General features: G+C 46.3%; 1 protein-coding gene across 4 annotated transcripts in view; it reads right to left on the bottom strand.

Moving 5' to 3' along the window:
- Positions 1-778: 778 nt before the first annotated feature.
- The window catches only part of PTPRA (protein tyrosine phosphatase receptor type A), a 184992-nt gene continuing 159693 nt past the window's right edge, over positions 779-26077 (bottom strand). For all 4 annotated transcript variants that reach the window (XM_079945664.1, XM_079945665.1, XM_079945667.1 and 1 more), the window contains 13 exons: positions 25577-25613; positions 21514-21611; positions 20078-20197; positions 19111-19277; positions 18462-18597; positions 17627-17776; positions 16371-16464; positions 15976-16052; positions 15401-15535; positions 6935-7060; positions 6704-6855; positions 1739-1874; positions 779-1078 (listed from right to left, as the gene is read on the bottom strand). In XM_079945664.1, the coding sequence (XP_079801790.1) occupies positions 1004-1078; positions 1739-1874; positions 6704-6855; positions 6935-7060; positions 15401-15535; positions 15976-16052; positions 16371-16464; positions 17627-17776; positions 18462-18597; positions 19111-19277; positions 20078-20197; positions 21514-21611; positions 25577-25613 (1503 nt within the window). In that variant the 3' untranslated portion in view covers positions 779-1003. The remainder of the gene's footprint in view (positions 1079-1738; positions 1875-6703; positions 6856-6934; positions 7061-15400; positions 15536-15975; positions 16053-16370; positions 16465-17626; positions 17777-18461; positions 18598-19110; positions 19278-20077; positions 20198-21513; positions 21612-25576; positions 25614-26077) is intronic.

Here is a 26077-nt window from a genome sequence, read left to right as displayed (position 1 = left end):
CAGATATGAAAGGAAATGGAAGCGGTTTAACACAATAAATATAGATATAAACACTTGCTCTGGACAGAGCGACATGATCCAGATAGTTTTGCAGCAAAGCACCAAGGACTGGAGAGGTCAAACTGACTCAAACCTGAAAGCCAAGCCACCCCTCTCTCCTCCATGCCTCTGTACTTAGGGAAGCAGTGAGGACCCTGGCCATCTTCCCCAGGGAGCAAGGCTGGCTAGGACCACTGCACCAAAGATATGTTGGGAGTGAAAGAATAGTCCTGATAACTACCTAAGGGCTAGAGGGGCTGTGTTTGTTGGAAAGAAGGAGCTAGGGAGACTGTGCCCTCTCTGCAGCCAGCTAAGACAGAACAGTAACGGCAGGGACGGGAGTGGCCCAGGAGAACCCCAGCCCTGGTATGACTGCCCCAACCCAGACAAAGGGAGAGACGTTTCCTCAGGGAGTCAAAGCTTTTATTACCTGATAATCCCTAGTGTGGTGCCAGAGATAACACTCTGGTCCCTCTACTCGCCATGGTGGGATGTAGGCGGTACGAGAAGGTGGGCAAGGGTGGAAAGGGGAGAGATTATTTACAGAGCAGGGAGGGGAGAGCGGTCTGAACTGGGGGCACTGGGACAACCAATTTCCTCAAGAGCTCTGATAACTTTGTGCTTTTTTTCTTAGTTAATGCCTAGCTACCTGGAATGAGTTTTGTGTTTCTTCTTTAGGAAAAGATGTATAAACCAAAGAACAATAGAGCCCAATTTCCAGGCAGAGGATTTCATGATATCAATCCAAACATCACACTATTTAATTCCCCAATAAAACATTGGAAAAAGGACTATCAGTGCTAACACATTTACATATAAAATCTCCACCTAATAGGTAATAGAAGCCTATGTACCAATTTCTAAAACAGTTGTAAGATATATACACAATTTTGGGTATATTAACAAAACAGAATATTACAAAATATTAAAGGCAATTCTCCTGTCCACGGGGCCTCATCGCTTCTCACTTGAAGTTGGCGTAATCTGAGAATGCATCAATATATTCCTGCACCACCTTGTAGCAGAACTCATACTGTTCCTGCAGAGTGAAAGGTGGGGGAAAAGGCCAGGGTAGTTACGGAAGAGAAAAATGTACCTGCAGCTCCTGACAAACCCATTTTTTAAAAAATGGAAAATTCACAGGAGATGAATGTTTTTGGATTTCCACCTGAGCCCTGAGCTGCCTGCCAGAGTTCTGACAGCATTCCCCTCTGGGCTGAGTGCAGCTATCTTCTACAGATAGAAGTGACTAGACATGCAGATGGCACTCCTAGGCCTGCAGAGGTCAGACACGAGCTCAAGTCTGTCCACACACTCAGTGGTTACTGGTCATCTAGACTGTCAGGAGACCTGCTGAAAGGGAGCCTGAGGAGAGGAGAGGAGGTACTTCTGAGTCTTCCCCACCTTGGACCCATGGAGAAGTGAAGAGCCCCATGGAGCACCTGGGCACCCTCTTGTAGCCTTCACAGAGGCCACTTCCATCTCTTACTGGTGTGGGGCTAGGCTATGCCCCCACTGCTCTCCTGCCTCCCAAAGCTCATTCTGTTTGCCTGAGGCACCTTGAGGAAGGATGAGTCTGTGGTTACACAGTCTTCTGACTATCAGATGGGCCCCTCAAAAGAGCCACCCCCCTGAGCTGGCTTTGGCAGAGGAGCTGCAGATGGTGTGGTGGCATGGATAAATACGCAGGGCAGCATACCAGTGTCTGGACCATGTGTGGCCTCTGCAGCCGCAGGCTCTTGACGGTCTGGAAGACATCCAAAATCCCCTCTGCTTTCACCCGTTCCAGGACTGTGCTTAGGGCACAGAAGGTCCCTGTCCGTCCTGCCCCCGCACTGTAACAAAGCAGATACACTTATCACACCTGCAATGACTCCCTGTGCCAAGAAGGCGAGTGACAATGACAATGAGCAGATAAAGGCCGAGGCTGGTGCTCCTGGGAAGGTCAGTCATCCAGTGGAACTGCTGGGGGTGGGCACAGGAGCTCACACAGCTCTGGGGAGGCGGGTGCACCCCTGCTGCCCTTCTTGTACAACCCATTCTGCTTGCTGAGGGGCTCACTCATTGGGCAGTGGTGAAGAACCTCACCCCCACCCCCAGCACTGAGGCTTCGCTGTCCACCTACAAACAAGCTGGGGTTGGGGTGGGGGTAGGGGGAATCCCCTGGCGGTCCAGTGGTTAGGACCCCGCACTACCAATGCCAAGGGCACGGGTTCGATCCCTGGTTGAGGAACTAAGATCCCACATGCTGCGTGGCGCAGCCAACAAACAAACAAAACACACAAAAAACAAAAACAGCCCTGCGGGGCCCTGGCCTGCTGCTCATTCATGTCAAGAGTTCTGGCCCCCTCTTTCCTGCCCCTCTGCACTGGTATATGGTTGCTGATGCTTTTCCATGCTGCTCATTTTCTTCCGAAATCCCAGGAATCCAGACTCTCACCTTGACACTGTCCACCTGTTCAATGTGTCATCACCAGACCCTTACTGAGTGCCTGCTGTGTGGTAGGGGCTGAGGTGGGTGGCAGTACCCCCAGACAATAAGATATGCAGTATGAGCAGGAAAAAGAGAACAGCAGTTCTAGTCAGTGTGGGAAGTGCTATTGTGAACAGGGTGGTCAGGGAATGTGAGCAGAGACCCTGAGAAGGTGAGGACAAGGCCCTTGGAAATGAGCATCTCAGGAATGACACAGGAGTGTGTCTAGGTGCCGAAGCCACTGTAGCTGCATCTGAGGGAGGGAGGGAAGTGGGCGGGGTAAGGTCAGGGCCCTCAGGGAGAAGGCCAGAGCCCCGGTTCACTCCCTGCCTAGCCTGAGCAAGGAGCCCTCAGACATGTTGTACCTCGTGAGCCAGTGTCTGGATTCTGAGTAAAGGAGTGATGTGGTCTGACTGAAGTTTTAGAAGGAGCTCTCACGCTGCTGTGTTGAGAAGAAACTACAGGAGGAAGGGTGGGAGCAGGGAAACCAGTGAGGCCAGTATAGTTACTGAGGAGAGGGCATGGTGGCTTGGACAGAGGGCCATGGTGGGGGGAGTGATAAACACTTGATTCTGAAATTATTTTGCAGGTAGAACAAATGTACATGTGTGAGAAAACGAATTGTTCCAGGCTTCTTATCTGAGTTAAGTGAAATACCACTTCTTGATGTGGGGAAGGCTGTGAAACAGCAGGCTTGGAAAGAAAGATAGGGAGTTCTGAGATAACCCTTTAAAACTGAAGAGGCCCAAGTGGAAATGTTGAGTAGGTTAACTGGATATATAAATCTGGAGTTTAGGGGAACTGGTGATAAAGATTTGGGAGTTGGTATTAAAGCCAGGAGATTGGATGAGTTCACCTAGGAGAATGACTGTCAGTTGACAGAGGTCCAAGGACTTGGCCCTTGACCACAGATAGGGAGGAATTAGCAAAGGAGACAGAGAAGGAACAGCCAATGAGGACAAAAACCCTGGAGAGAAGCTATGCTAAAAGCATTCCACAGAGAACCAAATGACCAACTGTGTCTAATGCTGATGAAAGTCAAGGATAATGAGATTAGGAAGTGATCACTGGACTCAGCAATGTGAAGGTCACAGGCGGCCCTCACAGGGCAGTTGCAAGGGAGTATGTGGGGGGTTAACTGAAATGGGCTCAAGAGAGGCTGGGAGGAGAGGAACTGGAGAGTTAGTATGAACAAATATTTTGAGGAATTTTACAATTAAGGAAAACAGAGAAATAGAGGATAGCTGGAGGGGAACTGGAGGCAAAAGTTTTTAAAAAATATTAAAATGGGAGAAATTATAGCACATTTTTATGAAGACAGTAGGTATCCAGAAGAAAACCTGATGATGTAGGATAGTGAAGTCAGGTCCCTGAAGAGACAAAAGAGGATGGAATTGGTATCCAAGTGGAGGGTGGGTGTGGCAGACTTTAGCTTGACTCCCAAGATCCCTGCCTCCTGGTGTTCACATACTTGTGTGATTCCCCTCCCCTTGAGTGTGGGCAGGACTTGTGATGTACTTCTAACCAACAGAATGTAGCAAGGGTGATGGAGCGTATACAATTACATGTATGTGATTATGTTACGTGGATCATAATGTCTGTCTTGTAAGGAAATATTCTCTCCTTTGTTGGTTTGGAAGAAGCAAGCACCCATGCTGGGAAGGTCCACCACGTGGCAAGGAACTTCAAAATACAAAATTTCACAAGGAACTGAATGCTACCAACAACCAAGTGAGCTCAGAGTGGATCCTTCCCCAGGCAAGCCTCAGATGGGACCACAGCCCATCTGGTCAACACCTTGACTGCAGCCTTTTGAGACCCTGAAGCACAGGACTCAGCTAGGATGTGCTCAGATTCCTAACCACAAAGACTGCAAGATAAATGTGTGTTGTTTTGAGATGCTAAGTGTGTGGTAATATTATTACACAGCAATAGAGGACTAATGTAGCTGACTTCAGAGAGAGTTCAGACAACTCATCCACTGAACAGGAGGGATGCAGGGTTCACAGCACTAATGCAGGTAGATGGGGAGCTGTGGTGGTTAAGAGCAAGTGGAAATTCTCTGATTGCTTCTTTTTTCCTAGGCAAATAGAAAACATGGTCATTTCTTAAATATGAGGATGGGAGAGGTACTGGAGGTTTGAGGTTTGAGAGGAGGATGAAATGATCATCCAGGACAAAGGCTGGCAGGCTTTTCTATAAAGGGCCAAATAGTAAGTATCTTAGGTTTTGCTGGGAAGAGAGAAAGTCAAGTTACAACTGCACAACTGTGCTTCTTGTGTGCTGAGCAGCAGTGTGAGGTAGTAAGAGTAACACGAATGGTCTCAATACTGCTGCTGGAGCAGGACAGCAGCCACAGATAATATATAAGCATAGCCGTGTTCCAATAAAACCTTATGTATGAACACAAATGTAAATTTCATGTAATTTTCACGTTATGAAATATTCTCCTTTTGATTAAAAAAATTTTTTTTAATGTAAACACAAGTCTTACCTTGCAGGCCCCACAAAACCATGTGGCAGGCCAGCTCTGGCACTGGGCCCTAGTTTGCCTAGCCCTGGTCTAGAACAGTGGGAGATGCAGAAGGACTGCAGGGCAGTACTAATCGCCAACTATGAAGTCATCAGAAATGTAAAATGAGGCTTGTAACATGGTGCTTTCCTTTAGCCATATTCAGCTGCATGGTGCAGGGTAGCTAGAGAATCTGGGGTTTGCCAAGAGAGGGTGACTAAGGGAGAGAGCAGCATGGGAGATTTAAAAGTGTGGGCAAGGAAGTGTTTATTTTTGTAGTTCAAGGAATCCTTTTAATTTGCCAATCCAATGGACAAAAAGCCATGTTGTACTGTTTTCATCCCCATTTCTCATATTGCTAATAAGGATTAGCATCTTTTCATGTTTACTGTACACTTGTATTAGATGATGGACTTTGCCACTTTTTCTTCTTAAAAACATTTTTTCAAATGAGTTATTTTTGTACGGGTAACAAATTAGCATAGTTCAAATTTCAAAAAGGTCAGAAACAGTGGAAAGTCTCCTTCCTACTCTACTTCTTCATCCTTTTAGTTTCTTCCTGGGAAACAACCAACGTCATCAGGTCCTTGTGTGTCCTTCTAGAGATAATTTATGCATATACCGACATGAACATATTCTTTCCCTGTCTCCCACTGCTTTTCTCACTAAGCAATAAATCTTGAGGATTACTGAATACCAGTACATAAACAGATTTCTAATTAATTATCTGAAGCTCTGTAGTATGAGATATATCAGAGCTTACTGAACCAGTCCCCTATTAATATATGCTTAGATTATTTACCATCTTTTTTTCAATTTTTTTTGGCTGCACCGCATGGCATGCCAGATCTTAGTTCCCCAACCAGGGATTGAACCCATGTCCCCTGCAGTGGAAGCCCAGAGTCTTAATCACTGGACCGCCAAGGAAGTCCCTACCATCTTTTACTATTATAAACGGTACTTCGATTCTTGTAATTACATATTTCATTTTGACCATTTGAAGAACATTTACTAGATACATTTCTAGAAGTTCCTTTGCTCATTTTTCTATCTTCAAAACCAATTTGTAGGAATTTAAAATATATTCTTCCTTCCCTTTTAAAAGAGATTCCCTCCCCCAATTATAAAAGCAATACAAACTCAAGGTAAAATTTTTTCTAAAATGCAATCTCATACAATGTGCCCCAAACAAAATCCACCCCCTGCCCCATGGGTCCCCTTGCTATCTTCCTTCTGTCAGTGACACCAGCCATTACCCAGCCTCGAACTTAGGAGACTCCTCTTTTTCACAGCTATGTTTATAGTCTTGTTCATTTTTCTTCTAACTGTTTTCAAAATAGTTGCCCTTTTCTCTTTTCCTGTGTTTCTTAGGGAAACAGCCCTCATTCCCATGTTGCCCAACTGGTCTTCTCCACTGTCAGTCTCCCCTGCTGTTCCCCTTCTGCATCACCTCCCCTGGCCAATATCTTAACATTAGGGACTGCTGTTCCCTAGCACTTAAAGTATGAAGTTCTTATCATCTGGGCCTGTCCTGGTCATTAAACTTGATTGCCACGTGCTCGCCAACATCCCACTCTTGTCTGGCTTTCCTCACTGTCTGATACAGGCTCCCATCACACCCCTTTGCCTGCCTCCCATGCCTTTCTCTCTCTTCCCCCTGAGGGTTGGGGTGGGCATACCTGCAGTGCACGGTGATGGGGTGGTTCCCTGACTGCTGCTGCTGCTTCTGCACGGCTGCAATGATGCTGATCATGCCCTTTCCATCACTGGGGATGCCCACTTCAGGCCAGCCATGGAAGTGGAACTGCCGGATCTGCCGGCTCTTGTTCTCCTTTGGAGGAAGGAGGATCAGAGAGGTAGGTGCAACCCTGCTTTCCCTGTGGGAGAAGGCCACCCACCAGGCATCTTACCCTGGTGTTGGTGACCAGGAGGTCTCTGACGGTATAGCTCTCACATTCCTCCTCCTTCTTCAGCTCCACTGTGATGTCTCCATAGGACACCAGTCCATCAGAGGGCCAGTACTGGGCACACTTCTCCTGGGGGACAAATGGGAGAGGTGAGGGGCTCAGAATACCATGTGTGGTAAAAGCAGGGCTGCCCTGTGAACAGACTGCTCCTTTCAACACAGCCACTTCTTACACCGACACACTTCTTCCCCAAGGTATCAAAAACTCAGAGGGTCCTTCTACTACTTAACATCAGTCCAGTTTAACTTCTGATCCTCAGCAGGACATCCATATTTAACAACTTAAGTCCACTAATCACTTAACCTTTTGTTATTATTTATAGTCTAATTTGCAACACTGACAGGGTCTGTGAAGAACTCTGACCATCAGCTCATAGCTGCATCTAACACTCAATGGCAGGGTGGAGTGAGAGGAGGAATCAGTGTCTTTGTTCCAATTCCTTTTTCTCTGCTCCTTTGAGGTGTTCCCACATTTGTAGTTACTTATGTATATCAGACTGCTAATCCAGAAAAACTGAACCCAATTACATTCTCACCCAGCCATGGTGCTTCACCAAAGCCCAGTCCACAGTATGCTTTCATTCCTTTCCTCTTTAACACTTTTTTTTAAAAAAATGTGTAACTTCTTTTTTTCTGTTTGTTTTAATTAATTAATTTTATTTTTGGCTGCATTGGGTCTTTGTTGCAGTGCGTGGGTTTCTCTTGTTGTGGAGCATGGGCTCTAGGTGCGAAGGCTTCAGTAGTTGTGGCACGCAGGGCTCAGTAGTTGTGGCTCACTGGCTCTAGAGAACAGGCTCAGTAGTTGTGGTGCAGGGGCTTAGTTGCTCCACGGCATGTGGGATCTTCCCAGACCAGGACTTGAACCCGTGTCCGCTGCATTGGCAGGCGGATTCTTAACCACTGCGCCACCAGGGAAGTCCCTCCTCTTTAACTCTTTAATCTGCAGTGGCACCTTATAGTTGCTAGCTCTTGTGTTTTTGTCCTTATTAGTGAGCACAAGATGGTTTACTGTTGTCTCTGCTTGCACCTGGCTCAGTTCCTTCTACAGCTCCTTGCGGGCAGGGGCTGCCTCTTTTCATCTTTGTTTTCCCAGCACCTTGCACACTGCCTGCATCTGGTAGGCTCTCAATAAGTATCTGGTAAATGAATGTGTTTAATGTTTGCAGAACAAGCCAGGGTATAAATACATAAACAAAACAAAATACGGTTATGCTGTCCTTTCTTTAGATCATTTTAGGGGAGATCTTAGATACTTCACTGTTGGCAATTTAAAGACACTCAACCATATGGGACTTCCCTGGTGGTGCAGTGGTTAAGAATCTGCCTGCCAATGCAGGGGACACGGGTTCGAGCCCTGGTCTGGGAAGGTCCCACATGCCGCGGAGCAACTAAGCCTGTGCGCCACAACTACTGAGCCTGCGCTCTGGAGCCCGTGAGCCACAACTACTGAAGCCCGCGCGCCTAGAGCCCACGCTCCGCAACAAGAGAAGCCACCACAACGAGAAGCCCGCACACTGCAACAAAGAGTAGCCCCTGCTTGCCGCAACTAGAGAGAAAGCCCATGCGCAGAAATGAAGACCTGATGCAGCCAAAAATATAAATAAATAAATAAATAAATATACTCAACCATAAATGTACTCTATGTTCATTAGAAAAGATTTGGGGAAATTAAATACAAAAATAAAAATCACTGATAGTCTCTCAGTCCAAATAAAATCAGTATTATAAGTCCCTTTTAATGACTTTTCTTGCTTTTCATGTGTGATCATTCATTACCCCCTTTATAAATGACACTGAGCTCATTTTAAAATACGGGATTATTAAAGTGGTAGATCAAGGAAATGTCACAGATCACTGCTTTTCAATGTGTGCCCACTAGGAGCCCTGGGGATACCCTGAGGGTCAGAGCTCTGGGCCCTCTCTTCAACCAGAACAGCTTTAGAAAAATCTAATTAAGGCTCATCTTAAACAGAGACTACATTGGTTTTTAGGGTTTGGTGGGTGGAGTGAGTTTTGTTACCACAGTTCCTTCCCAACACTGCCTTTATACAGTTTTATCAGTCAGAACTAAAGACTGGGGCTTTAAAACCATTAGAACTGCTAAGATACAAAGAGCTTTACAGCAACAGCATGTAGGAGCTAGAATCACACTATGGCAAGAAAAGGAAATATTAATGGTCCCACACTTAACAGCCTTCAGACATTTTAGATCTCCTTAGTTTAGGAAAAGAGGCATAACAGAGAAGAAAAGGGGCAGATTGCAAGGAGGACTCCCAGGGATGCAGAGTTGAACCATTAAGAGTCCCCTCTTGGCTTCCCTGGTGGTGCAGTAGTTAAGAATCCGCCTGCCAATGCAGTGGACACGGGTTCAATCCCTGTTCCGGGAAGATCCCACATGCCGCAGAGCAACTAAGCCCGTGCGCCACAACTACTGAGCCCTGCGTGCCACAACTACTGAAGCCCGTGCGTCTAGAGCCTGTGCTCCGCAACAAGAGAAGCCACTGCAATGAGAAGCCCGCGCACCGCAAGAGTAGCCCTCGCTCACCACAACTAGAGAAAGCCAGCGCACAGCACAGAAGACCCAACGCAGCCAAAAATAAAAAGTAAATAGAATAAAGACAAATTAAAAAAAAAAAGATTCCCCTCTTTAGGGAATTCCCCAGTGGTCCAGTGGCTGGGACTCTGCACTCCTACTGCAGGGGGCATGGGTTTGATTCCTGGTTGGGAACAGATCCCGCAAGCCACGCGGTTTGGCAAAAAAAAAAAAAAAATCCCCTCTTCAAACTCTGGACAAGGAGTTGGTCAACAGTGAAAGCATGTCTGCTCTGGCTGCCTAACCAGCCAAAATGATTACCTGTGGTAGGACCAAGAAGTTAGATCAGTGCTGTTGTAGGGTACATTTCAAGGTGACACAGCTATTGTACGGAAGCAGGTATGGTGTGCTGAGAGAAAGCAAGCCTGGTAAACTTATGGGGATAGGATTTAAGGGACTACATGAAATAAAGAGAAGCCACATAAGATGATCACAGATGTTGGACCGACGGCAGGAAATTACCCTACTCAGCCAGGTGAAGGCTTATTTAATTTAGCCCTCTGTGTGGGCCCAACAACACAAACAGAAAAATCAGGTTGGGCTTAAATGGGACTTGACTCCTGAGGTGCCTCTCATGGCTGTGGGGAGGGATATGGCAAAAAGAGCTGTAACAGAATCCAGAGCAGGGGCCAGCAGTGGCTGTACCCACTGTCGCCCAGGGCTAAAAATGCCTTGGTATCCTGCTGAGGATGGAGACGTGAGAGCACAGAGCTGGAGACTAGGCCTGTGGGGAATGCAAGGCTGTGACAAATGTGGGACACAACCCTCAGGGAGTAGAGGCTGTGGCTCATCTCAGAATCTATGCTCCACTCTGTATGTGGAGGGCAGATGGGGATGAGGGAAAATGGAAACTAGGAGACTTAAAATAAGCAATAGAAACAGGAGAGGAAGAAGGACCCAATTCAAGTCTTGGGACTGGATATTAACAGGAAAAGGTTTCTAAATTTTGTTGTTTTTTTCTTTTTTTTTTCGGTACGCGGGCCTCTCACTGTTGTGGCCTCTCCTGTTGCGGAGCACAGGCTCCGGATGCGCAGGCTCAGCAGCCATGGCTCACGGGCGCAGCCACTCCGCGGCATGTGGGATCTTCCCAGACCGGGGCACGAACCCGTGTCCCCTGCATCGGCAGGCGGACTCTCAACCACCGCGCCACCAGGAAAGCCCTAAATTTTGAATGCATGGGTAGATTTTCCCTCAAGATGAGGAAGCCCAAAGAGGATTTTAAGACAAGGAGTGATATAATTAGATTTATATTTTCAAAAGGATCACTGGCCTCCATGTAGAGAAGTGGCTAAAAGGGGATGGGAATGGAAGCAGGCAGACTGGCTGCCAGACTACTTCAGTGATGCAGGTGAGAGATGATGGTTTGCATGCGGGTGACAGGAGTTACACTGAAGAGAAGTGGATATGCTCAGCATACATCAGGACTCACTAACAGACTGGCTGTGGAGAGTGAGAAAAGGAGAGGAATAAAGGTAACTCCTAGACTTCTGATACGAGCATCTGGGTGGAAGGTGGTACAATTTACTGAGATGGGTAGGGTGGGATGAACCAGTATGAGGGAAAGGAGGAAACCAAATTTTATTTGGGCCATATGAAGTTTGAGATTCTTAACAGACATCCATGAGAAGATATCAAGTAGCTATGTGGATACACCGGTCCACAACTGGGAAGGTGGGGGGTAACTGGGCTAGAGACATAGATGTGAGAGTCCCTGACATATAGTATTTAAAGCCACAGAGTTGGATGAGATCCTCAAGGAATAGTGTATCAAAAGAGAACAAAAGTGGGTTAAGACCTGAGTGTTGGACACTCCAATGATTAGAGGTCATGCAGAGGAGGAGGAGGTCACAAAAGAAATAACAAAGGAGTTGCCAGGCCAGTGAGCGGGGAGGGGGTGACATCATGGAAGTCAAGGGAAGAAAATGTCTTGGGGAGGAAGAAGTGTGTGTTGACGGTTTCACACGCTGCTACAAAGGTACAAGAAAGACAAGAAAAGAGAAATAACTTTTGCATTGGGCAGACGGTGGTCACCGGTGATCTTGACTGAAGCAGTCCAAGGAGTCAAGGCTAGAAGGAACAGGATGAGAGAATGTGAGGGGAGAAAGCCAACACTTTTTAAAGGAGTTTTGCTAGGAAGGGGTAGAGAGAAATGGGATGGCACATGGAAGGAAATGTGGGGTTAGGAGATCTTTGTTTTTTAAAGATAGGAAAGTAACAATAGGCTAATAAGAGTATAGAGGAGAGAGGGGAACTATTTACAGATGGAGGTGAGAGAAGATAATGAGAGCAGCAACATTCTTGAGAAGACAGGAGAGGAAGGGATCAGGGCACAGTGGATAGTTGGACTGAGAAATGTAGGAACACTTTTCTACTGCAACCAGAGAGAAGACAAGAGAATGGACGAATGGATACAGATTCATCCAGCCCCAGGCTGGCTGCTTGGGCGTAAGAAGATGAGAGCATTCTTGTCTGCTTTCTTGGAGAAGAATGAGATCAAAAGATAAGGTGTGAGTGTGATGGGATAGGCAAGAGGGAATGTTGAAGGTCTGAGGAAAGAGAAGGAAGGGAAGTAGGATTGGTAGGTGACACTAATTACCCATATTAGATTTGTGGTCACGAATTCAATGTGAGACCACGCAGCACCATTTTGCGTTTTCTCCCAGTAATGTTTGATACCAGATGCAGGCATATAATTGAGTTTAATAGGGTAGAGACCTTGCCATGAAAGTAAGAGACCATGAGGGAATAGTGCATGTTAAGAAGGGAGGGATTATAATCATGTCAAGTCACAAAAACTCTTAACAGAGTAAGAAGGAAGGTGGGGACATTACTGGGGTGATTGAGATTGAAAAATGGAGAAGCCAATGGCTCTAAGGACCTGATGAGGACAAAGAATTACTGGAGTAAGAAAAGAGAAGTAGTGAGGTGAAAGGACAGGAGATGGTAAACAGGGCGGGATGCCTAATGTTGATATTCCAAAGGCAGTGCAGATATGGGGGGATGACAAGGTTGTGGTTTGACCATGGAACTGGATGGCTAAGGAGGCTGAGAAGCTGAAAGACAAGAGTAGATGGATCACCCACATACATACTTTTGCTTCCAAGAATAGAAACAGAAATAGGAATCAAAAAAGGGGCAGCAAGCCAGGTGTTGGAGTCATCTGTGGGTGATCGGAGATGAGGAGTTGGTGTTCAAGTCTAGTAGAAGAATGCTTGGGAACTGGGGTTTAATCTAATATTTATATTTTCAGGTTATGGACTCTAGATATTGGTATCCCTAAAGAAGCTGAAACAGAGAAGCTTTTCAGTCTTTTCTCTTGCTGTCTTTGTTTACCCCTCTTTCCCCTAGATAGCACTAAGTTTCTTGCTATGGTCTGGGGCTGAAAACAGTGATGGTGATACAGAGCTTTGTGGGCAAGGGTCTAACAAGGGTCTATCATGTTTTATTGTCTCTCTGGAGAAGTAGAATGTGGCCTTGGGTTGAGGTGACACCATGCAGAAACTGCTAGAGCTGCTCTGCCCACTCTGATGATGATGGTGGATGCATCAAGCTGCAGCTGATGAGAGGAACTCAGGCCTTACCAAGCCTCTTGGTGCACCCCCCGGTTTAAATGGTGCAGAAAAATAAACCAGGGAGAAGAGAATTTTAGGTTTTAATTCCTTTGGAATTTTAATGTATACAGAATTTACATTTTTGGATCAGACTTTTTCTTGGAATTTAAATTGGGGGTAGGGAGTGGTGTCAGAATGTATAAATGGAGACACCCTTCATTGTCTCACTTAGGCTTACTGTGTTAATATCTCTGGGAGCTACACTTGATAAGATGAATGGGAGGTGGAACAGAAAGTAAAATTTTATCTTAGAGGCCGGTGAGGCTGGTAAAGAATGTTACTATAACCTGTTCTGTTCCACTTCAGAAGCTTCTGTTTCACTGGTCCTAAGACAGAAGCATAGGCACAGTGTTAGTAGGTAGAGGGGAAATGGGCCTCATCCAACTGACTGCAGGCCTGGCCAACAGGCAGGAAAACTTGTGTGTGCGTGTCCTCTCTCTCCCCACCTCTACAGGTGAGAAATGCTTCCTGCCCTTCTGCCCTGTACTCTCACTAGGTCTACTTCAAGGATGGAAAAGCCTGACAATCTGACTAGACAGAGTCTGAGGTATTCACTGGGCTGCTTTTTATTACAGGGCAGTGGACTGAGAATGTGCTCACCATTCCAGCTTTTTCTGCCTGCTCTTTGGACCTGCCCACCATAGATCCAGAGGGTGGAAGTGTGGAGGGAACCTCATGTAGGTCCCTGGTCTATATGTACGTTCCATCACAGCTTATCAGAGAGGGTCAAGAGACATGCACCTAATTCCTGATAACAAAGTAGCTCATCCCCCAACTGGGGGTGACAAAGTGACAACTTTGTCACTCAGGTGTACGCTTCCTCCAAATCTCTCACCTCATCAGTACTGTTATTAATGATAGGTGAAGACCTATGATGTATGTCTGTTGATTAGATACATGATACAAATCCGAGAAGAACAACTAATGAGTTAAACGATTAAATCTGAAAAAAATCTTGACATAACAGTACATCAGGGTGAGCAAATATCAAGGCTGTATCAAGGTTAAAATAAACAAACTGCCCAAGTACAGAATGGGAAAGATGTGGCTTGGAAAAACCAATGTAAAAAACGTATTTAATTCTTCCTCTCCCTCCTTCCCCCAGTCCAGTCCACCCCACCTCTGCACCATCTCTTGGGGCAGATCCCTTCTCACCACCCCTGCTGAGTCCAGGCCACCAGCATTACTGCTGCAGTTTCCTCTCTGCTTCTGGCTTGCCTGCTCATTTCTAATCTGTCCTCCTCACCATAGCCAGATGGATTTTAAAAAAACTACAAATCTGATATTGTCAAGAGTTCTTCAACTGCTTTACAAAATTCAAACTCTTCACTATGGCTTAGAAGGACCTTTTCCCCTGGGCCCTTGCTAGCCTCTCCCGCTCTTTCTCTCGATTCTGACCCCTGTTAAGCTGCGCACCAGGCATCATGAAGCACCCATTTACTACACTGTGCACCACAGCAGAAAGAGTCTGAAGATAATAAGCACTATCTGAACACAGACTGAGCCACAAGTAATACTGAGAGGGGTGGGGTGGGAGGTGGGCAGAGAAAGAGTGACCGCTGAGATTTAAAATGCTCAGTAGAGGCTGCAAGGTTCTGATCCAGAAATAGTGTTAAGAGATTTCCTACACTGAATGGGAGCTGGCCTAGGGGGCCTCTAAGGTCCCTTTATATTCTGAGTACGCTGACAATTCTCAAGGGCTTTTTTCTTTAGAAGATTTCCTTGTTATTGAATGTTAACAAAAGTTATTTCTCAAATTCTATTGTTTTCTTTTGTTTAGTCAGCAAAGAAGTGACCCATCTTCCCACCAGTCTTCTAGTTAATTTCTCTGGCTTGGAAGGCACTCTCTCCTTAGAGACACTCACACAAGCTCCATGTCGGAGCCTCAGTCTGGCTCTGTATCCCTCCTCTCACTAGTTCTGCCCTGCCCGTGGAGGTGGGGTGCAGAGGGTGTGCACAAAGCTAGGCTTGGGGAGACCGTATTCAGGAGAGAAATGAGAGGGTGTGAACTGTCTGGGAACCGAATGGAGGCTCTGACCAGTCCTGAGAGAAGCTGACTATTCAGATACCAAGCAGCTGGGCAATGGCTCTTTGATTAGTTTAAGTCAAAGAAAAAGTCCAAATACCCTCTTAGCACCACCCCCCCACCCCCACTTTTTTTCATGTGTCTCTTGTCTCCTACAGCCCAGGACCTTTTTGAGCTCACCTGGCCTCTCTCCTCCAGTTCTGTTAGCATCACGATAGAGCAGGATTTCCACTCCCAGATCATTCGCCAGAAGTCCTCAATTGTGTGGAGAAGAGGGCCCTGGCTGGCGATGTAGGAGTCCTTCTGCCGGTAGCCCTATACAATCCAGGTCAATGGCAGGAGTGAAATGGTTTGATCAGGGAGGGGCTAGTGGAGAAGACAGGCCACTGGGATGGGACAGGGGCTGCCTGGAGACAAACACATCCCAGGCAGAGCTCCCCTCTGGCCAAGGACCAAACCCTGGCTGGCATGCTGGTCTCTTTGTAAGAAGATGAGGGAAGTGGGGGCTGGGGCTAGGATGGAGACAGCAGGAATGGGAAGGACCAGAGGTTAGTGTTTTTAGCCTTTGGTCTGTGCTGTGAACTTTTCCTTCCAAACTGGGGCCCTGACAGACCTAGTGTACAGGAAGGGTATCAGTTCTGTATTTGATGACTGACTCAAAGACCACCCTTCCAAGCATTGGGAGGGGAGCACTGCAAGGCCCAGCTGAATCTCCATGGAGTGTTGGGAGCTCCGGGGACACAGCCACCACTTACATCAATGAAGGATGCGTTCACGTAGTCTGTGTTCTCCTCACCCCTCTTAACTGGAATGATCACTCTGTTGAATTCATCTGCAAGAAGGACAGCAGCCTGTGGCTCCCCAGCATCACCTGTCGTCTTCTCCCTCTCTTTCCATCTATCCCCCCCAACCTCAGCTCTGAGAAGATATAATTCCAGCTGGGCAACAACATGCCTGTTCCTAGCCCAGGAGGCAGAAAACCTTTGGGCTTCATGCTCTTTCCAGAAGCCACTGAAGAACTGGGAACAATAAGAGACAATGCCATAATTCTTGTCTCCAAGCTGATCATTAACTAGTACCCAAGAAGTTCAAAGGGTGAAGGGAAAGGGGGATGGGGCATTAAGGCTTTGGGTGGGGAAAGGGCTCTTACATGGAATGATCTGTAAAACCCGGTTCTTCTTCATGTTGGCTGGAAGGTTTCCGGTCCGCATCTTGTCATTCTGGATTTTGATTGATGTTAATTTCTGAATTGGGAAGGGGAGGGGAAGCATTACTGATCTCAGTAACTGGACTTGACAAGATTACGTCTGTCACTGGACCTGCATCCAGGGCACACTGGCATACTGCTCTTTTCAGCAGAGCCCTGACCTCCAACATTTTCACATGTTCTTATCAGAACACTGTTTTTCTGTCTTTAATAAGCCAAGAGTGTTTGGGAAACACTGTTTTCCCGGTTCCTGTGATTCCCTTAGACTGAAATTTTATGATCCTGGAACAAGTAATCTACTCTTATAGGAGACAATGTGCCCTTTCTCCCTCTCTCCCTGCTGTTCTACTCCCAGAGGCTGTCTTAGATTCTTTAGAAAATCTTATTCAAATATATATCCTCCCTTCTCCTTATTCCAAGGTTCCTTCTTGATTTTTGCTACTCAAAGTGTAGCCCATAAACCAGCATCAGCCTCGTCTTGTTATATATGCAGAATCTCAGGCCCCAACTCAGACCAGCTGAAACAGAACCTGCATCATAATAGGATCCCGAGGTAATTCATGTGTACATTATAGCTTCAGGAGTGCTTTAAGGCAGCTGGTCTTCCCCATCCCAATCCAGAATCTCTTGCTTCTGGGAGCACTTTTATTGATGAGAGTGTGACATGTCCCTTAGGTGAGTTGAGAACCACTGTCTAATGGCATACAGCAGGGGTCAGCAATCTACGGTCCATGAGCCAATCTGGTCTGCTGATTGCAAATGAGGTTTTACGGAAACACTGCCATGCTCATTTGCTTATGGGGTGTTTATGGCTGCTTTTGTGCTATAACAGCAGTGCTAAGTAGTTGCAAATAGAGACCGTATGGCATGCAAAGCCAAAAATATTTACTTTGCAGAGAATGTTTGCTCTTGCTGTACATTATAATGACCTGGGAGGGGGAGCTGGGGGACTTAAAAAAAATACCATTGCCTGTTTTTGTTTTTTTTCCCCCCTAAACACAACCCAAGTGACTCTAACATGCAGGATGGGTTGAGAATGACTAGGGTATGAGTAAAGGGCCAGAGACCCACCTCCTTAACCACCCACATGCTTTGCAAGGGGATTAACCATTTGTTGGTAAATCCACAAGGAGTCAAGCATCCTGTATTCTGTAGGTCACATAGATCCTTCATCCTGAAAGAGCTCAGCTCCAACTTACCTTAAACTCCTCCTCTAATCCATTGTTGCTGGACCCTGGGATTTTGTTGTAAATTTTCTGCAGATGTGTTTCTAGAGAGGTGACTTCCAGTTCTGTATCTCCATAGAGATAATGCTCCAGAAGGGCTTGGTATATGAAGACGTACTGCATCTGAAATGCAGATGATGCCCGAGTTCCCAGTTATACACATGGTCCTGGTGGTGCCAGAGCACTCCCTCCCACTCCCATTTCACTTCAGTCCACTTCTTCAATCCTAGCAGAGATAAAATGATTCACTCTTGTCCCAATTCAGGGAGGCAGGACTCAAAAGGCATGAGTCCCTCTGGGGGTGCTTAAACTTGGGAGGGAGGGTCCTACTCTGGTACCCTCCTGGAGAGAAGGACAATTCCAACTCCTGCTCATTCAGAGAGCACGGACTAGATAGACTGAGGGGTTGTCAAATTCTGGTGACACACAAAACCTGTGCCAGCCCCCCTCCCCTCCCAGTGCTGTGCCCTTTGAACTCCATGCCCTAACCACAGAGCTGATCTCACTGCTGCTCCTGGACCTGGCTAAGCTGCATCACAACTCTGTGGCAATGGCTCCCTTGGCTGCCCACATACCTACTTCCCTCAGGACCTGTTCCATATCCTTACAGTCTAGTGCAAATGACATCTGCCCCACCTTCCAGATTCCCCTAGGCACAGCCTCCTCTGTGCTCCATAGTTCTTTTAATACGTAATTTATAAGCGCCCTTCATCACACTGTATGATGACCATTTACAATAACCTGGGAGGCTGAGTAATCCATGAGGCTGTTTTGGTCCTGGAATGCCCCCTACCCACAAACCACTCACGTCTGTTTGCACCATCTGGCAGCGCTGTGCCCGGATCCGGCTTACAAAGCCATAAACGTCCACCTTCCGCTCTGTATGCATCATGTCCAGCATGGCATCAATGACGACAAAGGTTCCTGTACGCCCTACACCCGCACTGTAGCCAGAGAGCAGGAGTATTACTGGGATGGCTAGCATGTCTTGTGGGAACACCCAGGGAGGGGGCAGCACAGGGTAGGGCTCTTTCTTCAAGGCTTTAAATTCTAATTCTGTATGGGGTAGAGCTAATTCTGTATGGACTCTCACGGAGCCAACAACTCCACTGTACCCTGAACTCCCTACCTCTAGTTATCAGGACCAGAGAACCCTGACACTTAGAATGGTCTGAAGATTCCAAGTACACAAGGCAGCACTCAACCTAGCTTCTTGGCTTCATAGCAGTGGTCACCCCACCCCCAATCTTGGAGGATTGCCCTTCCCTCTTTCCTCAAGTGCTTTCCCACCCAGCACCTAGTTTTCTTGAGGAGTCTCTCTGGATGCTGCCCTGGCGCCCCAAGAGCTCATCTGCTCTGTGCCAGCCTCCTCAGCCAGGGCCCCTGTGCCTTCCCTGCTCTCAGCATGGGAGCAGAATGTGACATGAGTGGGGAGCCAAGGGTCAGGCCACACTGACCTGCAGTGTACCACAATGGCCCCTGCATACTGCGGGTTACAGGCCTTCACCTTCTTGAGGAACTTGAGCATACCAATCGGGGTGAAAGGCACCCCAAAGTCTGGCCAGCTGGTAAAGTGGAACTGAGTGATGAGGCGCTGTGGCTTTCTGTTGGTCACGTCGCCCACCTGTGAATTGAAGAGATCCCTGTGTGTTGGCCCTGATACCCTGGGGTAGGGCAGCACCAGGGGAAGGAGGGTGAGGCTTAGGGGCCAGGGCCAGCTGTGGCTATCACTGACAATGGGAAAGTGAGAGGATTAAACTTCCCAAGCAAGTTTTAACCATGGACAGAGAACCTTCCCAGAAACCCCATGGGGTAGGCAGGCTGTTACTATTATTCACAGCCTACAGATGTGAAATGTGAAACTCAGAAAAGTTAAATGACCTGGTCTAGGTCCCAGGATTAGTAAAAGGCAAGGTCAGAACTAAAATGCAGGTCTCCTGAGTCTTGGTAAGCCCTCTTTTCATAGCACCACAGTGCCCTCAGCTGAAGGCAACCTTTGCTCAAGCCTCCAGGGTCACCCTGGAGGGTCAGGAGCAGGGCCCACCACATCCTTGATGTCAGGAGCCTTTGGGGTAAGAAAGGAGGAGAGGTAAGTCAAGTACCAGAAGATACTGGTGCAATACCTCCTGATGCACTTGGTTCATACCTAAGATGACCAAACTCCATCTCAGTAATACTTTTTCTCCCAGCCATGAAGTCATGAAAATGTTCCCCCCTTAGCTTTGACGGAAAGAAAAAAACAAGAAAAAAAAAAAAAGAAAAATCCCCTGGGAGCCCAGAACTCTGATTTCAGAGTTCGAACATTTTGCACACTCAGCAATTCCTGACCACTCTGAGTAAGATGGGGATGACTCGGCCTGTTCTGCCCTCTTAATGGTCAGCAGATTCTAAATGAGAACCAAGAAAGGAGGTAGGAGACAGTACCTGTTGAATGCAGAATTTCCGCACTGTGTAGTCCACCAGTACGGTCACATCCTCTACTGACACACGGATATTCCCATAGGTCCAGCAGCCTTGGTCTGGCCAGTACTGGGCGCACTTACACTGGAAAGAAACAGACATGCACCCCCCTGACCTGAGACCTCCCGCCCACAACAGGTGCAAAGGGCCCTAAAGAAAAGGACCACAAAAGCCCAGACTAAAATCCTCAGAAAGCCCTATGGCCTCTTCTCTCACCTCAGTCAGCTACAGACTTATTTAACTGTTCCTTTTTTTTTGCCATGCCATGCGGCTTGCAGGATCTCAGCTCCCTGACCAGAGACTGAACCCAGGCCACAGCAGTGCCCACAATCCTAACCACCAGGCCACCAAGGAACTCCTTAACTGTTCTTTTTTTAAGTTCCTCAGCTTCTATCCTGTTTAGCACAATCTCTTAACTTATGCAGAGCCCCAGCAGCCCTATACTTCTCACTCTTTCCCACCTCTAGTCTCTCAGTTCAGGGCAAATCGGAAGCCATTTTACCTACAAAATCTGTACTTCCACAATATCCTAGGTCATGCTCTAGGGGTAAGTCTGTCTGATCCCCTGGAATGAGCAACCTTCTATGAGGGAGTTCACCAGGGTGGATTGATGCAGACTGTAAAACCTGCCACGAGAGGCCCAAGGCCTTCTCTGGTTGACTAGGCCTTGGACAGCTCCCAAGAGCCAGAGGTAGGGTTGGAGAAAATGAACCTAAAGCCCAGCCCTAAAGCTATCCCTCCTAAGCCAATCAATACATCCAACAGCCCAGTGTGGGTATCAGGTTGACTCTAGGGCCATCCTGGAGAGAGACTATCCCGAATTGGGATTCCTCTCTGGGGCCTGATCCAGGACTCAGGACTGGTGTTGGCTGTGGCCCAGTGATGGAGCTGACCAGGCATGGACTTGGCAGTCACAGAAAGAAAAGAACCAGTCAGAAGGCTGCCTGAAGGATCAGTTCAGGGGCTCACATTTCCTTGTGCCCTGCAGGGTCTCAGTTCATACGGCTCCCTCTGCTATCTCAGGAGGAGGAACAAAACAAAAACAAAAACAAAAAAACCAGGGGAGTGAGGGACTAGAGAAGCCAGGGGAGAAAAGCCCCACTGTGACTTTTCCTTGTCTAATGGCCCAAGTCTTTCTTCCAGGATGTTTTGGATCTAAGGTGAGCTGTTTGGTCACCAGACACAGGGTGTGCCCTAGGTATACCTCTGAGTTCATCGGAGGCTTCCAGGCCACAGGAAAGTGTAGTAGGCACATTGGCCTGGGTCCTGTCTGGATGAATGACAGGCACAGAAGCCACAAAGGGTGGAAAGCCTAGGCTCAAACACAGAACTCCAGCAAAGCAGTCCCTCTGTTGGTCATGCCTGTATCAGGGGCCATTCTATCTAATTTCTCCACTCACCTCCTTTCTCTCCTTCAGATTGGTCACCATGACAATGGTGGCTGTGTTTTGTTCCCAGATCATCCTCCAGAAATCATTCACCGTTTCTTCTTTTGGTCCTATAGTAGGCAAGAGCAAAGATGAGAACACACACCAAGAGGAAGAAAGATGCTGGGAAACTGGGAACGTTCATTCCTGACTTTTGGAAGCCTGTGCCCACATGCCCCCAGCTAAATATATCATCCATCTACCCATCCACCTACCTACTAACTGAACATTTCCTGTGTATCCACCATGTATGTGCCAGGCACTTCACTAGGGAGTGAAGTGGGGATGTGAGGTTCTTAAAATAAAAAGAGAACACATGAACAATGTTTCCCAAGGATGCTATAGTTGAGGATTAGAAATCACGACCCCTACAGAATACCTATGTTATGGGCGAGATAGTGAGCTATGTCCTTTATATCTCATTTACTCCTTCTTACCATGCTCTGAGGTGGGTGTCATTAACCAGAGAGGTTGGGTAAATTGCTTAGGCTGAAATTTAAAACTTACATCCCACACAGCCTTTTCCAGAAAGTCACTAGAAGGGCACAAAGAATAAGAAAAAAGTGGGATCTAACACAGGAGAGAGACTAACAGAATTTCCAGGGTGTTGGTAAAGGGAAGGCTCAGGATAATTTCTCTGCCAGAGGCTAGATCAATCCAGAATGGAACTGAAGGAAAAAGGTTCTAGAAGGACCCCAAGATAAAAAATTAAACTAAAAAAATTAAACCTCATGTATCTGAGGGTACTGAGAGGAAATATATACTTCTAGCAAAGAGTTTAAAAGAAAAAAAATCAGTGCTAGGTATATAAAGAACTAAGTGAATAAGGAAAAAAGGCAATTATTAACTCTTGGGAAAGAGGGAAACCAAAAACTGTACCAAAAAATTATATAATATTATGTGCTTAAGCTGTGAATAATATTGGCATAGTAATAAGAATGTAAATAACAAGTATTATCTTCACCACAAATTGTGATTTAACTCCACTAGGAGAATGGGGAAAAGGGACATGTCTGTCTGAGTGTGAGGTAGTTTGTAAGAGGATTAAATAAGTTATCTATAATAAGAAAAAGTCAACAGATAAAAATGGCTGCTTTAGACTAAAAAAGTTTAGACGAAAGGGGGGAGAGAACTTTGTTTTTATAGACTTGTAATACCTTTTGACTTTCTTAAAATTTGTATTCCCTTTGGTAAAAAGAAAAATATTAAAAAGAAAAACAAATAATGACAGAAGTGGACACATAGTGGAAAGATGTACAGAGGTGGAATTATTTCACTGCCTGGCAAGGTCAGGAAATATCTCCTGGAGGAGATGACATTTGAGCCATATGTTAGGACAGATAAAGTAGATGGGAGTCTAGAAAGGAGGCATAGGGAGAAGAGGTACTCCAGGCAGAGGTGCAGGGGGCTAGCAGCAAGTAAGAGCATGAGACATCCAGGGACTGTAAGGAGTTCAGTGAGGTCACTGTGTAGGGTGTGTAGAAGGTAGAAGATGAAGCTAGAAAGATAGGTGAGGTACCAGGATCTAAAGGGATGGAGGCCAGGCTAAGGAAGGCTTGTTTTACAGATAATGAAAAATCATTCTAGGATTTTCATGAGAGTCTGACAAAAATTTTGCATTAAGAAAGGCCATTCTGGTGGAAGGAATCCAAGGAGCAAAGCTAGGATCCAGAGGGATCAGTCAGTAGGCTGCTGCAACAGAGCTGGAAGAAGAGATGAGAGTAAGGAAGTGTGTCAGAGAAGGCAGATTTTGGAGAGAGAAACAAGAGGACTAGTCATATGTAAAGCAAGGGACAGGTAGGAGATCTGGATGACCCCAAATCTGGTTTGGTTGATTAGGTAGATTACATTCCAGTCACCATGAATATAGATTACATTCCAGTCTCTTAAGAACAGAGGAGAAAAAGCAGCTTTGGGGCAAGGAAGAGTCACGTTTCAGTTCCTGATGTTGAATCTAGAGTCTGTGGGGGTATTCAAGCGGAAGAGAACAAAAAAATGTGGCTCTGGAGCTCAAGAGAGGCAGCAGCCAGTCAAACAGAGGTGGGTATTAGATGAGGTCTCTCAAAGAGGATACAGAGGGGGAGGAGCAAAGAAGGGGTCAAACACAGAACGCTGGGGATCTTCAAGCATTATTCAAGTTCAGACAGAACAAAAAGCCCAGGAGGCAGAAGGATGGACAGAAATGTGCCATGAAAGACAAGAATGGAGTTTCAAGGGAAGTAGTCATCCACAGTATTGAAGAGAAACTATACTTAAGGGGCAGAAAGAAGAATAAGAGCTAGAGAAACAATATTTTGAAAAGTGAGAAAAATCAAGAGAACTGAATGGCAGGAAATAACAGGAGGGTTTCAAGGAGTGTTAAGTACTGTGGAGAAGTTCAAGAGGGAGGGAGTCTGAGAAAAGGCTAACAGGGAAATCAAAGGTGAACTTAATTTAAGAACTATTTTAGCATCAACAAGGCCCCATGACAAACAAAGAGAGGATGAGATTATATGTGGTTGTTGGTGCCAAAATCATCACTGAGTAGGTGGTAGCTGAGGTGGGCCTTGAAGGGTGGACCTGAACTGACAGATGGCTACAGAGGGAGGGAAAGTGGGGTCCAGTTAGGCAAGGGCCAGGTCCTGGTGGGAGACTACAAGGGCAAGGAAGATCTAAGACTTCTGACCACCTCTGCCTCATGTTACCTCTATCCCTATTTTATCACGATCACAGTACTGTCCAACAGAACTTTCTGTGATGATGGAAATGTTTCATATCTGCACTAATATGGTAGCCTCTAGCCACATGTAGCTATTGAGCCTTAAAATGTGACTAGCGTGCAGGCTTCCCTGGTGGCGCAGTGGTTGAGAGTCTGCCTGCCGATGCAGGGGAACGGGTTTGTACCCCAGTCCGGGAAGATCCCACATGCCGTGGAGCGGCTGGGCCCGTGAGCCATGGCCGTTGAGCCTGCGTGTCTGGAGACTGTGCTCCGCAACGGGAGAGGCCACAACAGTGAGAGGCCCGCGTACCAAAAAAAAAAAAAAGTGACCAGTGTGATTGAAGAACTGGATTTAAAATTTTATTTTATTTTATTATTTTTTGGCCTCGCCACATGGCTTGCGGGGTCTTAGTTCCACACCCAGGGATTGAGCCCTGGGCCCTCAGCAGTGAAAGCACAGAGTCCTAACCACTGGACCACCAGGGAGCTCCCCCAAATTTTATTTTAAATAGCCACATGTGGTCAGTGGCTACCGTATTGAACACGATAGACACTTACCAAAGTTCCTGTTTATTTTGCTATAAATTATCCTCTACCAACTAAAGGCTCCAAAAAGGCAGAGACCATATTCTGTTTTATTCCCCTACATATCCCCATCACCTAGGCCAGTGCCTGGCACATAATATTAATAAATGGTCAATAAATATTTGTTGAGTGATTAAATAAATGGGCTTTGATGGACCATAATAACATCAATTACTTTTTAGTGCTGCAAACATCAAGATTTTTATTTTGCTAGGATCCCAAAGGTGAGGACACTTGTTAGAACTTCAGGCTATGGAAACGTGTGCAAAGCATGTATAGGACCATGGCATTGGGTCCCTGCTCTGAGGGTTCTTAGACCACTTATCTGTGTATAATAGTGGAGCTCAGGCCCATGAGTGGGAGGAGGAGATGAGTCAGCCTGGACCAGTGAGGTGGCCAATCCTCTTTGGAGACTAAATCCAAATTCAAATTCTGAGCAGCCTGGTTTGAACTTAAGTTTCCCAAATGACCTCAAGACAGAGAACCTCATTAGACTGTGTTGTATGTGTGTGTATAGCCTTTTCCAGTATTTTTTATGCACATATATAAAAGAATTTCTTTCAAAGGATCCCTGGACACTAAGTCATCAAGATGAAGGCCCTTAGTTATAAACCTGCAAGGTAGATTATATTTTTTTCAGGTGGTAATAATTACAGAAAAGCTAATATATCTGAGTAATCTATTAGCATTTGGAAGAAAAATCCCAAATCCATTCATGGTTAAGCCTAAGAGTAAAAAATTATCTTACTTTACCTTGTGCAGCAATGAATTTGTTCTTTTCTTGGTAGCCCTGGGGGTGGGGTGGGAGAGTAGAGGAGAAACAGAAAGTGAAAACCCAAAAATGGATAGGAATGAAATTCTCCAGACTCCCAACCAGTTTACAAAGCCTTCCTTGTGAAAAGGTCCAGGCAATTAACAAGGATTTCCATTCTAGAAATTTTAATGGGATTAGCTTTGGATAGCAGGAAGCAAAGATTACATGGTCTAGGCAGTCTTCTTAAAGTGAATTATTAGCAAACATTAGTATAAGAACATCCAAATAACAACTCCTAGGCTAGACCCTGTTCTGATGCTCTCTTAGTTGCTGACAATCTGGGTCTTGGTGTTACTGGGTAGGAACCCTCCAAGTCAGAAGCATGTGAGGCTGGGCCCACACGAGGAAGGAAAAAGGGTTATTTTCTTGCTGATGCTGTACCCAGGTGCAAAAGTTTTCGGGGAATAGCCCATGGGTATGGTGTAACAGCTCCCAGTGTT

The sequence above is a fragment of the Stenella coeruleoalba genome, assembly GCF_951394435.1.
Source record: "Stenella coeruleoalba genome assembly, chromosome: 15".
In the NCBI taxonomy this organism is placed as follows: Eukaryota; Metazoa; Chordata; class Mammalia; order Artiodactyla; family Delphinidae; genus Stenella; species Stenella coeruleoalba.
Note: the sequence above shows the minus strand (reverse complement) of the source record. Positions and strands in the feature narration are given on the sequence as shown.